General features: G+C 34.7%; 1 protein-coding gene and 2 long non-coding RNA genes across 4 annotated transcripts; all 3 read right to left on the bottom strand.

Annotated features, from left to right (window-relative positions):
• Positions 1 to 3,770: 3,770 nt before the first annotated feature.
• LOC138316448 (uncharacterized) lies at positions 3,771 to 5,966 on the bottom strand. The gene is made up of 6 exons (XM_069258142.1): positions 5,828 to 5,966; positions 5,199 to 5,270; positions 4,883 to 4,963; positions 4,522 to 4,653; positions 4,244 to 4,311; positions 3,771 to 3,827 (listed from the first exon to the last, which is right to left on the bottom strand). Exons 1-6 carry the CDS (start codon positions 5,832 to 5,834, stop codon positions 3,771 to 3,773), a joined length of 417 nt encoding a protein of 138 aa, XP_069114243.1. The 5' UTR covers positions 5,835 to 5,966.
• Positions 5,967 to 9,633: 3,667 nt separating this feature from the next.
• On the bottom strand, positions 9,634 to 10,658 carry LOC138314538 (uncharacterized). Its single transcript, XR_011207383.1, has 3 exons — positions 10,592 to 10,658; positions 10,313 to 10,380; positions 9,634 to 9,897 (listed from the first exon to the last, which is right to left on the bottom strand). It is a non-coding gene; the product is annotated as an uncharacterized lncRNA (long non-coding RNA).
• Positions 10,659 to 11,275: 617 nt separating this feature from the next.
• Positions 11,276 to 13,776, bottom strand: LOC138314539 (uncharacterized). Of its 2 annotated transcripts, none has more exons than XR_011207384.1 (3): positions 13,621 to 13,776; positions 13,143 to 13,262; positions 11,276 to 11,347 (listed from the first exon to the last, which is right to left on the bottom strand). It is a non-coding gene; the product is annotated as an uncharacterized lncRNA (long non-coding RNA). The 2 variants fall into 2 exon arrangements; XR_011207385.1 differs by lacking the exon at positions 11,276 to 11,347 and adding an exon at positions 12,138 to 12,332.
• Between the last annotated feature and the right edge of the window lie 2,327 nt (positions 13,777 to 16,103).

The raw sequence follows: 16,103 nt of genomic DNA, 5'->3' as shown, positions 1-16,103 counted from the left end.
AATTCAACATGGGGTCTATGACGTCATAATAGTTAACATAACAATGACGTCATAGATATGGAGGTACATGTAGCTCACAAGAAGTAGATTAGTACACTTTATGAAAACTGATCATGTTATTATATGATTATGTAAATTAACACCGTTGTAAGCTCTAGTGGCTTCTGGAGGCGTGTCCTTACATGTATGTACAATCGTTGTCCAATCAAGTAACATTAAAAACATGTAGGAGAAAATTATAGGGCTCACTGTGCCGGTGCTTGTTCATGCGTGACTTATATGAGTTCAGTGTCATTGCAGATACCACTTTTTCAGGTAGACAGTTCCATGTTCCACAGTACTGTTGAATTTGTGCTTTGTGACATTCAATCTTGCACCGCGCTTCAGAATCTTTTTTGAGTGCCCTCTGGTGACAGTAACAGGAGACATTGTAAATAGTTTGTCTTTGTCCATAATATCGATATCATTGATTATTTTGTAGACCTGGACAATATCTGCTCGTTTCCGTCGATACTGAAGACTTGGTATTCCTAGTGATCTGAGACGTTGTTCATATGTCAGGTTGTGTAAACCTTTCACTCTCTTTGTAGCTCGTCTTTGGACATTTTCAATCAAAATTTGGTCCTTAATAGAAATTTGGTTCCATACGCATGATCCGTATTCCAGATGAGGCCTGACAAGAGTTTTTTAAAGGTTCAAAAACATGTCTTTGTTGATATAGCTAAATGTTTTGAATATCAATCCTGTAATTCGGTTGGCTTTAGAGACTAAATTATTCACATGCTGACTAAATTTGAGGTGAGGATCAAATGTAACACTAAGATCTTTTTTCCGAACTACATTTGATTATTTCTTCATTTGTGCCCATTTTGTAGCAGAAGTTGTCATGTTGATTTGAATTTCCAATAGACTTGTGTTTGCACTTTTTGGTGTTAAATTCCATGTTCCATGTCTCAGACCATTTAATGATATTGTCGACGTCATTCTATAGTTCTAGTCTGTCTCTGACACATCCAATACCTTTCATCAGCTTAGCGTCGTCGGCAAACATTTTCACGACCGAGTTTAACACTTACATCATGCTTTACAATTCTTAAGTATAGTCATTCAATTGTAATAAATACCTGTAAAAAGTATATATCTAATTTATCTGCACAACATTTACAATTTACCTGAAAATTTGCATGATTTTTGGACCAAAAGTTCGAAACACTCTACTCATCAGTTTTCTTTTTTAAACCTACCTGAACTTGACAATTCCTATGCCAATAGCAGAATAAGCCATATCTGTATATGTCAATCTTGCAGGTTTTTCGACAATTTTGCCATTGATTTTACTTCTAGTATTTCCGGTCAAAAGACGCTTCCGGAGGATCCCAAAAACTTTATCTCTAACCCAGTTTAGCTGTGTTTATTTTTCAAACATTTGAAACTTGCTTTTATTTCTCCATATTGAATAGACCAATTTTAGAATATATTTGGTTTTTATTTCTTTATGTATGATTACAAACAGGGGCTTTCCGCGTAATGAAAGTACTTTCGGGGGCTAGGTCGCTCTTCTGTATTGCTTTACCTCAGGAATATACAAGGGAGTTAATATGTATCAAATAATCATGTACTTATCAAATTTCTTTTAGAAACTAGTTGTTGACCCAAGATACATGACGCCATGTGGATTACTATAATTGAAGTTTGTGCAGCATGATTCATGTTTGTTCCAATTGCGAGTATCATTGAAACCTTGTTGTGTGGCCTGTAACGGCTTCATCGTAAAGTTGATTGTGTTATATCATTTGGAACATAGAAAGCAAATACGGACATGGACACAATAAACAGTGGCATTTGAACATATTTATCAATTACAAAAAATAATTTACTGTTACATGGGTCAAAACAGATCCCTGTTTAAGAGCATATTACGTATAATTATTTTTATATTACAGTATAACTTGTCTAAACCGAACCCTGTATAAACCGGAAACTTTTATATACCGATTAATTTGTTTGGTCCCGGCAAATTTCTTTATAAACTATAGTACCCAAAACCTGCATAATCCGGAATCTGTCTACTCTGAAAACCGGAACTGTCTAGGTAATGTTACTATACCTTTCTTTGTAAAATTAACTTGGGCAAACCGGCGGAAATGTTTTCACATGGGACTGATCATGAGGCGCCTAAGGGGATTTACCTGTACCGATATACAAAGGGCTAGATAATGACAACTTTTCACTTTTCATTCGACGGTTTTGTTACATGTACATTGTATTTGTGAATACTTTTCGCGGTCAATTCTAACAATTGTAGCACATCGAGAGAAATGGATCGTACATGTATACACCTCAGAAACCAAGAAAAGAGTAGGATGGAATTCTGTGTTCTACCATGTACATATGTGAGAATAAATGTTTGTGCTGTAATAAAAAAAATCTTCTGGTGATTTTCATGTGAACATATTGTGATAAGGTTCTATCCTCTATTAACCGGACACCTGTATAAACCGAACAAATAGACTGGCCCTGTTCACATCCGGTTTAGACAAGTTATACTGTACTGAATGGATTTAACTTTAAACATTTCATCCAGCAGGGCGCCGTTTTGGTCCCTCCGTGAACCCTCCTTACTTTCATTTTACTAACTCGAGTAAATAGTAATTGTGTCGTGTTAACATAAGTAAAACATATACGTTTATGTCTTACTGGTTAGATTGAAAAGAAATGTGTAATTGATTACTGCTCAGCTACAATTCTACAAATGTGTTTGTTTGGCATTTAACGGTAAATACTAGAGACCGCAGAACCAAATGATTTTCCATAGACGACAATGTTAACGTTTGTCACTGTCCGGGTTTGATGAACTTTTCAAGTCCGGTCATTCAACACTAATTTTGACGAGAGTCATCACACACAACTTTGAAAAAAAATCGTTAAAGAAGTACCATCTTCCTAAACTTTTGTGTGGCGGTTCCATATCTTGTTGAATTCCGCACTAAAAATTGAACAATATATTCATAAAATTGCTATTTTGATTATTTCCCTTCCCCCTGTCAGAAAGAGGCTGAAAAGAATTCAAAATGTCCTTACATATTTCACGTCTACATTTATTGTCTTAATCACACATTAAACATTTGAAACTGATGCACCATTAATACCCAATCAGCAGGCTCGAACCATTCACCTCACTATGAAATCTTGTGCCCAAAAGGTGATTCCCGGAACTCTATTTTGGTTTGATTATGCGACCCCTACTGTTAATTTTAACTGCATTAGAAAACAATCGTGAACCGGAAGTTCTTCTTCTAAAAAACAATTTAATGTAACGATCTAAAACCAAAAAATTAATTAGCAGATTACATAGAGTCTTTGACATGGTCTATATGAGTTTACCCCGGCAAATGTCTTTTTAATGAGCAATTATTACAAAACTGCCTCGATTTTCGTGTAAGTTCCGAACATGCTTGATATTATCATAAAACAAAAACAGGTACATGTAGCTACTAAATATCTGTCTTTAATATTGTTATCTATAAAATTAATATAATATACCTATCAAAATATAAAAAATGTGTCTGTAGAGGTTCTTATTAAAATGGCGGACAAGAAATGTAAAAACAATTCTTAAAGAGTTCATTATATGTGCCATGAATCGATCGTTTCTGCTCTTGTTGACTTTCAACGTCAAAACAACAGAACGTCAGAATACATGTGTCCATCATATTTTAGTTGTCCTTGAATTGTCCGTGAAAACATCACCATTGTATCTGTTTGTTCGATCATGCGCTGTAACTGCCGATGGCTGGGGAAGCGGGGACGTCATTTCTTATTTTACGCTGAAAATGAATAAATTATCGTAAATATTTGCATATAGAACATAGAAATCTTGACCAGTTTACCTTTAATTAAAATTGTAACGAATATCAAGTTAAAATTTCAGTGGATGTTGCACTTTCAAAATCCGCTATCAATCATTATTAATTTAAAATAGTTACAAATCAAGACCATCTGTACCCCGAGAAACTCACCTCTGCATTTAAATTCAGTTTGGTACATGGAGTGGATAATAGACATTGTGCAATAGGGATCTCCTTGTTATAGGTATAGTGTTGATATGTATATATCATACTAATTACACTAATTATACTCAGATCCTAGACCGTACATATCTCAGCCTTACATCCGGAATTCAATAACTTCAACAAGTATTCATATCTGGAATGTTGTTCAGGCAAAAATTACATGTACTTACTGAAAGTAGAATGTCGTGTAACGATTTCGTCGCCCTGTATTTCTTCATCACATTGTACCATCCAGTTTCTGTAATGAAAATTAATATCGTCAATTCGATGTTTTACAAATACACCCATACATTTAGTAAAATTGATTATCAAGCTCTAACTGTTACAAAATGAAGGACTGATGACATCTCCTTGAGGTACACCTAGGAATGTTCTAAATTAAGACATGCTAGCTCTAACATTTGGATATAATCGCAAAAGGTAAAATATTGCCATGACAATTGTATACCGTTTTGGGTTTTAGAGTAGTCTTTCTTGTAGAAGAGGTGGTGCCATATTTTGCTCCGATTGTCGCTTTTCTCTCTTAGTTCTGTTTCCTCTTTTTCCAGGATCGGGGAACTGCTTCGAGCCGATTTGGATTCTGTTAGAATAAATATATATCAATTTACAATAAATATTCACATTTGTAGTACTAATCTATTATTTACAAAGAACAGAAATATTACTATCCTTGCAGTTCCAAAACAAACCTATTTATAGCAGACATGGTATTATTGCGAACAAATGAAAGAATTGTTTGTGTGATGGAGGGGCGAAGGTTTATCACTGATTAGTTTCCGAGATGCGTATGCACATGTACTGAGCCTTACCTGGTACATCCGGGAGATATTTTGACCAGGCGGGAGTCATCATTTCCTCTCTAGTAGCGGGAGCAGGAGGAACAATTGGAGCTGAAAAAAATCGATATCGGTAATGTAACAGGGGGCAACGAATTCAGTTCAGAAACTTCAAACCTAAAACAAAACTCATTTTTCTCTTAATTTCGTCAACTTATTGAAGCGACTCATTGTGATTGATAGTTTCTATCGCGTTGATGTGTTATCAAAATCAAAATGATTGTTTTAATCTCGTTTTGAGCATTGATGGGATTTCTCGAGATGTTCGGTGAGATCTTAATCTACTTACGATGGTTGAAGCCTTTCTGTGGGCTTGGTGCTATGTGCTTCAGTTTGATGTAGCTTGAACTTGTCATAAAACCTTACAAAAATATAACAAAAACCATTGCTGGGATTGAGATACTCAGAATATATAAATGTAATGAATAAAAAACAATTTCGACCAGATTTCATTGTTGTTTGTCAATCTCCAGACCTACATGATGGAGCTACATGTACGGTTTTCAAAGGAGGAAAATACATCTCGAATAGGCTAAACAATATACACTGTAGGTTGGTTGATAACTAAACAAAACACAAGGAAAGAAATAAAGAAAGAAAATATCTGTAAACGAAACGCCAAAATCACATTTTAGCGCAAAACCGATATTTAAAAAATTAGCGGAACAATGTATTCACTCATTTAATATTGCTGCATAAAAGATTTACTTATCTTATTTATATATGCAACAATATTTTATAAAAGAATAAATTCCAGCGCGCAATGCGATAAATATGATTAGCGCCAAAAACACGTATGTTTACCGTAAGTGTATTTCAATCAATCTATATGTCGATTGTTTTAGACAGATATCCGTTAATATACATTTAATAATTACTTACAACTACACAGTACAAATACTCGACACAATGACTCACCTTCCATAACGGATACAGTTTGATGTAGCTGTCAATTTCCTTGATAAATCACTATTAAAACAATACCGCAGATGAGTAGCGTGCAGCAAGAATCTGGTTGTGAAGCAGCTTGATGTTGACGTAACAATTCAACATGGGGTCTATGACGTCATAATAGTTAACATAACAATGACGTCATAGATATGGAGGTACATGTAGCTCACAAGAAGTAGATTAGTACACTTTATGAAAACTGATCATGTTATTATATGATTATGTAAATTAACACCGTTGTAAGCTCTAGTGGCTTCTGGAGGCGTGTCCTTGTATACAATCGTTGTCCAATCAAGTAACATTAAAAACGTGCAGGAGAAAATTATAGGGCTCATTGTGCCGGTGCTTGTTCATGCGTGACTTATATGAGTTCAGTGTCATTGCAGATACCACTTTTTCAGGTAGACAGTTCCATGTATCCACAGTTCCACTATACAAGAAGACACAACACGAACATACCGCAGTCTCCCAGTACACTCACCTCGCACAACATACACGCAACACACCGCATACATGGAAGGCCGTCCTTACATGACCATAGCTGTTAATAGGACTTGAATTTGTGCTTTGTGACATTCAATCTTGCACCGCGCTTCAGAATCTTTTTTGAGTGCCCTCTGGTGACAGTAACAGGAGACATTGTAAATAGTTTGTCTTTGTCCATAATATCGATATCATTGATTATTTTGTAGACCTGGACAATATCTGCTCGTTTCCGTCGATACTGAAGACTTGGTATTCCTAGTGATCTGAGACGTTGTTCATATGTCAGGTTGTGTAAACCTTTCACTCTCTTTGTAGCTCGTCTTTGGACATTTTCAATCAAAATTTGGTCCTTAATAGAAATTTGGTTCCATACGCATGATCCGTATTCCAGATGAGGCCTGACAAGAGTTTTTTAAAGGTTCAAAAACATGTCTTTGTTGATATAGCTAAATGTTTTGAATATCAATCCTGTAATTCGGTTGGCTTTAGAGACTAAATTATTCACATGCTGACTAAATTTGAGGTGAGGATCAAATGTAACACTAAGATCTTTTTTCCGAACTACATTTGATTATTTCTTCATTTGTGCCCATTTTGTAGCAGAAGTTGTCATGTTGATGAATCCAATAGACATGTGTTTACACTTTTTGGTGTTAAATTCCATGTTCCATGTCTCAGACCATTTAATGATATTGTCGACGTCATTCTATAGTTCTAGTCGGTCTCTGACACATCCAATACCTTTCATCAGCTTAGCGTCGTCGGCAAACATTTTCACGACCGAGTTTAACACTTACATCATGCTTTACAATTCTTAAGTATAGTCATTCAATTGTAATAAATACCTGTAAAAAGTATATATCTAATTTATCTGCACAACATTTACAATTTACCTGAAAATTTGCATGATTTTTGGACCAAATTTTCGAAACACTCTACTCAGTTTTCTTTTTTAAACCTACCTGAACTTGACAATTCCTATGCCAATAGCAGAATAAGCCATATCTGTATATGTCAATCTTGCAGGTTTTTCGACAATATTGCCATTGATTTTACTTTTAGTATTTCCGGTCAAGAGACACTTCCGGAGGATCCCAAAAGCTTTATCTCTAACCCAGTTTAGCTGTGTTTATTTTTCAAACATTTGAAACTTGCCTTTATTTCTCCATATTGAATAGACCAATTTTAGAATATATTTGGTTTTATTTCTTTATGTATGATTACAAACAGGGGCTTTCCGCGTAATGAAAGTACTTTCGGGGGCTATGTCGCTCTTCTGTATTGCTTTACCTCAGGAATATACAAGGGAGTTAATATGTATCAAATAATCATGTACTTATCAAATTTCTTTTAGAAACTAGTTGTTGACCCAAGATACATGACGCCATGTGGATTACTATAATTGAAGTTTGTGCAGCATGATTCATGTTTGTTCCAATTGCGAGTATCATTGAAACCTTGTTGTGTGGCCTGTAACGGCTTCATCGTAAAGTTGATTGTGTTATATCATTTGAACATAGAAAGCAAATACGGACATGGACACAATAAACAGTGGCATTTGAACATATTTATCAATTACAAAAAATAATTTACTGTTACATGGGTCAAAACAGATCCCTGTTGAAGAGCATATTACGTATAATTATTTTTATATTACAGTATAACTTGTCTAAACCGAACCCTGTATAAACCGGAAACTTTTATATACCGATTAATTTGTTTGGTCCCGGCAAATTTCTTTATAAACTATAGTACCCAAAACCTGCATAATCCGGAATCTGTCTACTCTGAAAACCGGAACTGTCTAGGTAATGTTACTATACCTTTCTTTGTAAAATTAACTTGGGCAAACCGGCAGCAATGTTTTCACAACATGGGACTGATCATGAGGCGCCTAAGGGGATTTACCTGTACCGGTATACAAAGGGTTAGATGATGACAACTTTTCACTTTTCATTCGACGGTTTTGTTACATGTACATTGTATTTGTGAATACTTTTCACGGTCAATTCTAACAATTGTAGCACACCGAGAGAAATGGATCGTACATGTATACACCTCAGAAACCAAGAAAAGAGTAGGATGGAATTCTGTATTCTACCATGTACATATGTGAGAATAAATGTTTGTGCTGTAATAAAAAAAATTCTTCTGGTGATTTTCATGTGAACATATTGTGATAAGGTTCTATCCTCTATTAACCGGACACCTGTATAAACCGAACAAATAGACTGGCCCTGTTCACATCCGGTTTAGACAAGTTATATACTGTACTGAATGGATTTAACTTTAAACATTTCATCCAGCAGGGCGCCGTTTTGGTCCCTCCGTGAACCCTCCTTACTTTCATTTTACTAACTCGAGTAAATAGTAATTGTGTCGTGTTAACATAAGTAAAACATATACGTTTATGTCTTACTGGTTAGATTGAAAAGAAATGTGTAATTGATTACTGCTCAGCTACAATTCTACAAATGTGTTTGTTTGGCATTTAACGGTAAATACTAGAGACCGCAGAACCAAATGATTTTCCATAGACGACAATGTTAACGTTTGTCACTGTCCGGGTTTGATGAACTTTTCAAGTCCGGTCATTCAACACTAATTTTGACGAGAGTCATCACACACAACTTTGAAAAAAAATCGTTAAAGAAGTACCATCTTCCTAAACTTTTGTGTGGCGGTTCCATATCTTGTTGAATTCCGCACTAAAAATTGAATAAAATTTTCATAAAATTGCTATTTGGATTATTTCCCTTCCCCTGTCAGAAAGAGACTGAAAAGAATTCAAAATGTCCTTACATATTTCACGTCTACATTTATTGTCTTAATCACACATTAAACATTTGAAACTGATGCACCATTAATACCCAATCAGCAGGCTCGAACCATTCACCTCTCTATGAAATCTTGTGCCCAAAAGGTGATTCCCGGAAATCTATTTTGTTTGATTATGCGACCCCTACTGTTAATTTTAACTGCATTAGAAAACAATCGTGAACCGGAAGTTCTTCTTCTAAAAACAATTTAATGTAACGATCCAAAACCAAAATAATAATTAGCAGATTACATAGAGTGAACTCTTTGACATGGTCTATATACGAGTTTACCCCGGCAAATGTCTTTTTAATGAGCAATTATTACAAAACTGCCTCGATTTTCGTGTAAGTTCCAAACATACTTGATATTATCATAAAACAAACAACAGGCATGTAGCTAGTAAATATTTGTCTTTAATATTGTTAATCTATAAAATTAATATAATACCTATCAAAATGTAAAGAATGTGTCTGTAGAGGTTCTTATTAAAATGGCGGACAAGAAATGTAAAAAAAAATTCTTAAAGAGTTCATTATATGTGCCATGAATCGTTCGTTTCTGCTCTTGTAGACTTTCAACGTCATAACAACAGAACGTCAGAATACATGTGTCCATCATATTTTAATTGTCCTTGAATTGTCCGTAAAACATCACCATTGTATCTGTTTGTTCGATCATGCGCTGTAACTGCCGGTGGCTGGGGAAGCGGGGACGTCATTTCTTACTTTACGCTGAAAATAAATAATTATCGTAAATATTTGCATATAGAACCTAGAAATCTTGACCAGTTTACCTTTAATTAAAATTGTAACAATATCAAGTTAAAATTCTAGTGGATGTTGTACTTTCAAAATCCGCTATCAATCATTATCAATTTAACATAGTTACAAATCAAGACCATCTGTACCCCGAGAAATTCACCTCTGCATTTAAATTCAGTTTGGTACATGGAGTGGATAATAGACATTGTGCAATAGTGATCTCCTTGTTATAGGTATAGTATTGATATGTATATATATCATACTAATTACACTAATTATACTCAGATCCTAGACCGTACATATCTCAGCCTTACATCCGGAATTCAATAACTTCAACAAGTATTCATATCTGGAATGTTGTTCAGGCAAAGTCACATGTACTTACTGAAAGTAGAATGTCGTGTAACGATTTCGTCGCCCTGTATTTCTTCATCACATTGTACCATCCAGTTTCTGTAATGAAAATTAATATCGTCAATTCGATGTTTTATAATACACCCAATACATTTAGTAAAATTGATTATCAAGCTCTAACTGTTACAAAATGAAGGACTGATGACATCTCCTTGAGGTACACCTAGGAATGTTCTAAATTAAGACATGCTAGCTCTAACATTTGGATATAATCGCAAAAGGTAAAAATATTGCAATGACAATTGTATACCGTTTTGGGTTTTAGAGTAGTCTTTCTTGTAGAAGAGGTGGTGCCATATTTTGCTCCGATTGTCGCTTTTTCTCTCTTAGTTCTGTTTCCTCTTTTTCCAGGATCGGGGAACTGCTTCGAGCCGATTTGGATTCTGTTAGAATAAATATAATATATCAATTTACAATAAATATTCACATTTGTAGTACTAATCTATTATTTACAAAGAACAGAAATATTACTATCCTTGCAGTTCCAAAACAAACATATTTATAGCAGACATGGTATTATTGCGAACAAATGAAAGAATTGTTTGTGTGATGGAGGGGTGAAAGTTTTATCACTGATTAGTTTCCGAGATGCGTATGCACACTGTACTGAGCCTTACCTGGTACATCCGGGAGATATTTTGACCAGGCGGGAGTCATCATTTCCTCTCTAGTAGCGGGAGCAGGAGGAACAATTGAGCTGAAAAATCGATATCGGTAAAATGTATCAGGCAACGAATCAAATAAATCAAACTTCAAACCTAAAACCAAAACTCACATTTTTCTATTTATTTCGTCATAGAATTGAAACGATTCATTGTGATTGACAGTTTCTATCGCGTTGATTTTTGTTTTCGAATTAAAAATATTATTTGAATCTTGTTTTGAACATTGACGGGATTTCCCGAGATGTTTAGTGTCCTTTTCATTTACTTACGATGGTGGAAGCCTTTCTGTGGGCTTGGTGCTATGTGCTTCAGTTTGATGTAACTTGAACTTTCAATAAAACCTTCAAAAAGATAACAAAACCCATTGCTGGGATTGAGATACTCAGGAATATATAAATGTAATGAATAAAAAAACAATTTCGATGTAGATCTCAGATTTATACATTGTTGTTTGTCATCCGTATCAAAGACTAGTCGTAAAATTATAAAAACAAAAAATGTAGATGAGAGAAATATAAGTTAACGCTTAATTAGTTGTTCACTCTGGGACCAAGCCACAAATTGGTATGATAACCAATTATTGAAACGCGCGTTCGTTGGTGTCCACTAACTACATTGACACTGTATAAATTAACTATATATAACGAGGATTTAAACTCGTACCCGAAAACAAAGATATACATTCGTGAAGGTACGTTAAACTCTCAAAGTTAATGTTAAAGTTGAAGAGGGGTTTAAAATAGGCCTGCCTGATAGTAGGGAAGATGTCGTGCCCATTCTGGGGTCATCAGGTCATTTCTACTGGCCGGGGGAGGATGAATGATGACACCTGGAAATAAAATTAATCAGAATATTTATATCATTTATGTGAATTACGAAATTATCTGAAATTTGAAATAACTCTTATATAATTTGAACAACACTTTTAAGTCCCTATCCCATTAATAACAAATTGTGTAATGTACTCGTATATCAATACTGTAAATCATACAGAAACTACGAACACATGCAAGTGTCTTACACATTACTTAGCTAACTATATATAAATGTATGCTTTCCTATTAGATCGTTGTGTGTATGTACCAATCCAGACAATAAATGACCTTATTATTTTCTAATTTTCTTTTTTTTTTCTTTTTGTTTTCTCTCTCTTTTTCTTAATTCTTTTATTTGTTTATTTATTCATTATTATTAATGTCCATAATATCCACACACAAAGTGTAAATACAATAAAGTAATAACCTTTGAATTCAAAATTACGAAAATTGTGACAGCTCTGCGGGTTTGGCGCAATCTGCTTCAATTTGACTCTCTCCAGAAAATCAGCTTAGAATAAAAAAAAATATCAATCTCCATAACAATGAAATTATTAAGTAAAATCGTAAATATCAAAACGTTTGATAATACAAACAAAAAATTCCACATCAGTTATATACATTTAGTATATATTGGTTCAAGAACATATATATAAAAGTTTGAATCATGGTTTCAATTATTTATATAATCGCCCATGTTCTAAACAATGCCCTTTTGCGTTGTGATTTGTAAGTGATTCAACTTCTCTCATATTTCGATTTGACAGTAACAAATGCATGCCAGCATTTTCGTCGAAAAGTCGACCAATATATATATATATATGCAAAACAAAATCGAAGCGAGATATTATGTCGGTCAAGGGAGAGATTCAAACAAGATCTTATAGTCTTAGATCACATCAGTATGATAAAGGTTACGGTAGATTGACCTCTGGCCCAAAGGAGGTTCAAAGGATACAAGGCAAATGAACAAAAACGCATGGATTTCATTTTTACAATGCTAGACAAGAGCGGCAAGAAAGAATTCTATATGAAATAACTAACGAAATATTCACCTGATTCCTATAGCGAGATGATCTAGCAACGGGGAGACAAACTTGCCTACTTGAAAAGAGACTCAAAAAGAGAAAGTCACAGGTCATTATCACGATTCGTTTGATAGTGATTATAATAAGCTTGATGCGAAGTATGCTGTTCCGATGTCATTAAAAGTATCTCTCACTGAGATAGCACTATGAAATTGAGTTCCACTTTTACAAAAAGGGGACTGTTGAAAGGGCAAGAAGCAATAAAAAACTAAAAAGAAACTTAATTAACTTACCTGTGCTGATTCTGAATGTTTTGCCCTTCGTAATAGAGCCTAAGAAAACTCTAAGTTGTTCGTCCAGTATTTCTCTAGATTTAACAGTGTCGATTTCGGTCCATGCCGTTTTGTTAAAATCTGTAACGAAAATGCGGGTTATAGTACTTAATGTAAGCGTACACTTTTTACGTCAATAGTTGCACACTGTACACTCGGTAATCTACATTTTACATACAATAACTTAATCCATCAGAAGAAACATAAAAATCTTGAGTATTTTGTCCAGTATACACTAAAGCTTAATAAGAGTTTGTTCTTTGAAGTGGTAAAACTCTCTTAGTAAAACCGGGTTAAAAGTAAATTGTGTAAGAATACATATTTACATATCTTATTTTCTAATTGCCTATCTATTAATCAAGACTATGAAAATTATACATGAAACCAAGTTACAGGTCTACTGATTACAAAATAGGGTATATCCAAGACAATGACTTACCTGTCATGACTGGTATGGCTGGCTGAAGTTGGCCAACGAAGTTGGCGAGGGATATACAAATGGGTTCCGTCCGTCCGTCCGTCCGTACGAATGGTTTCCGGAGCATAACTCTAAAACCAGTAGAGATATTTCCACAAAACTTCATACACAGATTGGTCTTATGGTCTAGTAGTGCCTTTTGCTATTTTTAGGTTTTCATTTTTTTTGCATTTTTTCCGTAACCATGGAAACATTGCTGAAAATATTATATTTTTGTACCAGGTTCGTTTCCGGAGCATAACCCTAAAACCAGAAGAGATGTTTCCACGAAACTTCATAGACACATTGGTCTTATGGTCTAGTAGTGCCTTTTGCTATTTTAAGGTTTTCACTTTTTGTACTTATTTCTGTAACCATGGAAACATTGCTGAAAATGGCAGATTTTTGTGTAAGAATCGTTTCCGGAGCACAACTCTAAAACCAGCAGAGATATTTCCATGAAACTTCATAGACACATTGTTCTTATGGTCTAGTAGTGCCTTTTGCTATTTTTAGGTTTTCATTTTTGCACTTTTTCCGTAACCATGGAAACATTGCTGAAAATATCATATTTTTGTACCAGGTTCGTTTCCGTAGCATAACTGAAAAACCGGTTGAGATATATGCACGGAACTCCATAGGCACATTAGTCTTATGGTCTAGTATTGCCTTTTGCTATTTTAAGGTTTTCACTTTTTGTTCTTTTTTCTGTAACCATGGAAACATTGCTGAAAATGACAGATTTTTGTGTAAGAATTGTTTCCGGAGCAACAACTCTAAAACCAGCAGCGATATTTCCAAGAAACTTCATAGACACATTGTTCTTATGGTCTAGTAGTGCCTTTTGCTATTTTTAGGTTTTCACTTTTTGTGCTTTTTTCTGTAACCATAGAAAACATTGCTGAAAATATCATATTTTTGTAGCAGGTTCATTTCCGGAGCATAACTCTAAAACCAGCAGAGATATTTCCACGAAACTTCATAGACACATTCTTTTTATGGTCTAGTAGTACCTTTTGCTATTTTTAGGTTTTCATTTTTTGCACTTTTTCCGTTACCATGGAAACATTGCTGAAAATATCATGGTAAATTGTAAATGTTACTTTGCAAAACTCCACCCATCTTTGTGTATATAGTCTAATATAAATGTCAAGGCTGTATACCTGATTCAACAATTGCAGCCCCGCTCTACTTGAATTATACTCCATCTTTCTTTAGCTCAACTTCCTTTTTCCTGTTCTTTTTTCATACACATAAGTCTCCACAATCAAACTTACTTCAGCTTGGATATCTCCATTGGCGGGGGATCTGAATGACTATGTCCTTGTTGTAAACTATTTTCGTAAAGTACTATCAAAACAACACCGCAGATGAAAAGCGTGCAGCAAGAATCTGGTCGTGAAGCAGCTTGATGTTGACGTAACAATTCAACACGGGGCCTATGACGTCATAATAGCTACATGTAACATAAAAATGACGTCATGGCTCTACGCAGGTAGCTCACTACAGAGGAGATGTACAATTTCTAAAATTAATTAAGGAGCTACTCTGAATTCTGAATATAGGATGTAAGTAAAAGTTTTCTTTTATGCTTATGCCGTTTTCGTTTATGCAGTTGGACTGGTTGGAACTTTATAAAAATAATTACATAATGTAACGTACAGATTTCGATACAGGACTATGAGGGTTTTGCCAAGGCCCGACTGAATAAAAAACACCAGGCTGTCATTTTATTCAAACATGTACGTGTATATTTAGGTCCATCCAGTTCAACCGTATAAACGAAAATGGGCCTGGTTTGCCCGTTGTCAGTATAATGTGACCGGGGTACTTGTCTCAGACAGTATGCTTCAGTGAGATAGCACTATAAAAAGGACGAGAGAGTCAACACGAACATACTGCAGTCTCCCAAAATACGCATGCAATCCACGCACGCAACACGTGAGTCCGCATACACGTGTTAATTTAACCAATCAACAAACCAACCCTCGAATCGCGCGAGTCACTGAGTGATATGAGAATCGGTAAAATCATTTTATTGTACATAGTACTAAGATGTATACTTTAACTATACCTATAGAATGTCTGAAAATGGTAGGTGGGCACTTTGGTGATCCAATTGTAACTCAGACCCATGTGAAACATCCTAGGTATTCGGTGACACCTATGTAGAAACATCTTGATCTTCTGATTTTCTATTCAGAAAAATACTTTTGTAGTCTTTTAAAACGGTATTAACTTTAAAATTATATATAAATTTTAGTAAGTATGTATTTTGTAAATGGTTTAAATAATTTATGATAATTAAATAATAGATAAATGTACTCTTTGTTGGCCAATTTGGACTGTACATTGACCTAGATGACGATCGCTTACTCTGCTGTGAATGACAATGGTTTTGGGCTTTCTCGTACGCATTTTCAAACGCTCAATTTATGTTATACATTTTTTTTCAACTTGATACT

This window comes from Argopecten irradians, chromosome 2 (assembly GCF_041381155.1).
Source record: "Argopecten irradians isolate NY chromosome 2, Ai_NY, whole genome shotgun sequence".
NCBI classification, from domain to species: domain Eukaryota; kingdom Metazoa; phylum Mollusca; class Bivalvia; order Pectinida; family Pectinidae; genus Argopecten; species Argopecten irradians.
The sequence above is the reverse complement of the archived record's forward strand: the minus strand, read 5'-3'. Positions and strand labels throughout refer to the sequence as shown.

What these genes read in the sequence shown, in the direction of transcription:
- LOC138316448 (XM_069258142.1), bottom strand. An exon ending in ACAGAAAGGCTTCAACCATC is followed by an intron (nt 4,964 to 5,198) that starts GTAAGTAGATTA and finishes GATTTTTTTCAG; the next exon opens with CTCCAATTGTTCCTCCTGCT. An exon ending in CTACTCTAAAACCCAAAACG is followed by an intron (nt 4,312 to 4,521) that starts GTATACAATTGT and finishes TTTTCATTACAG; the next exon opens with AAACTGGATGGTACAATGTG.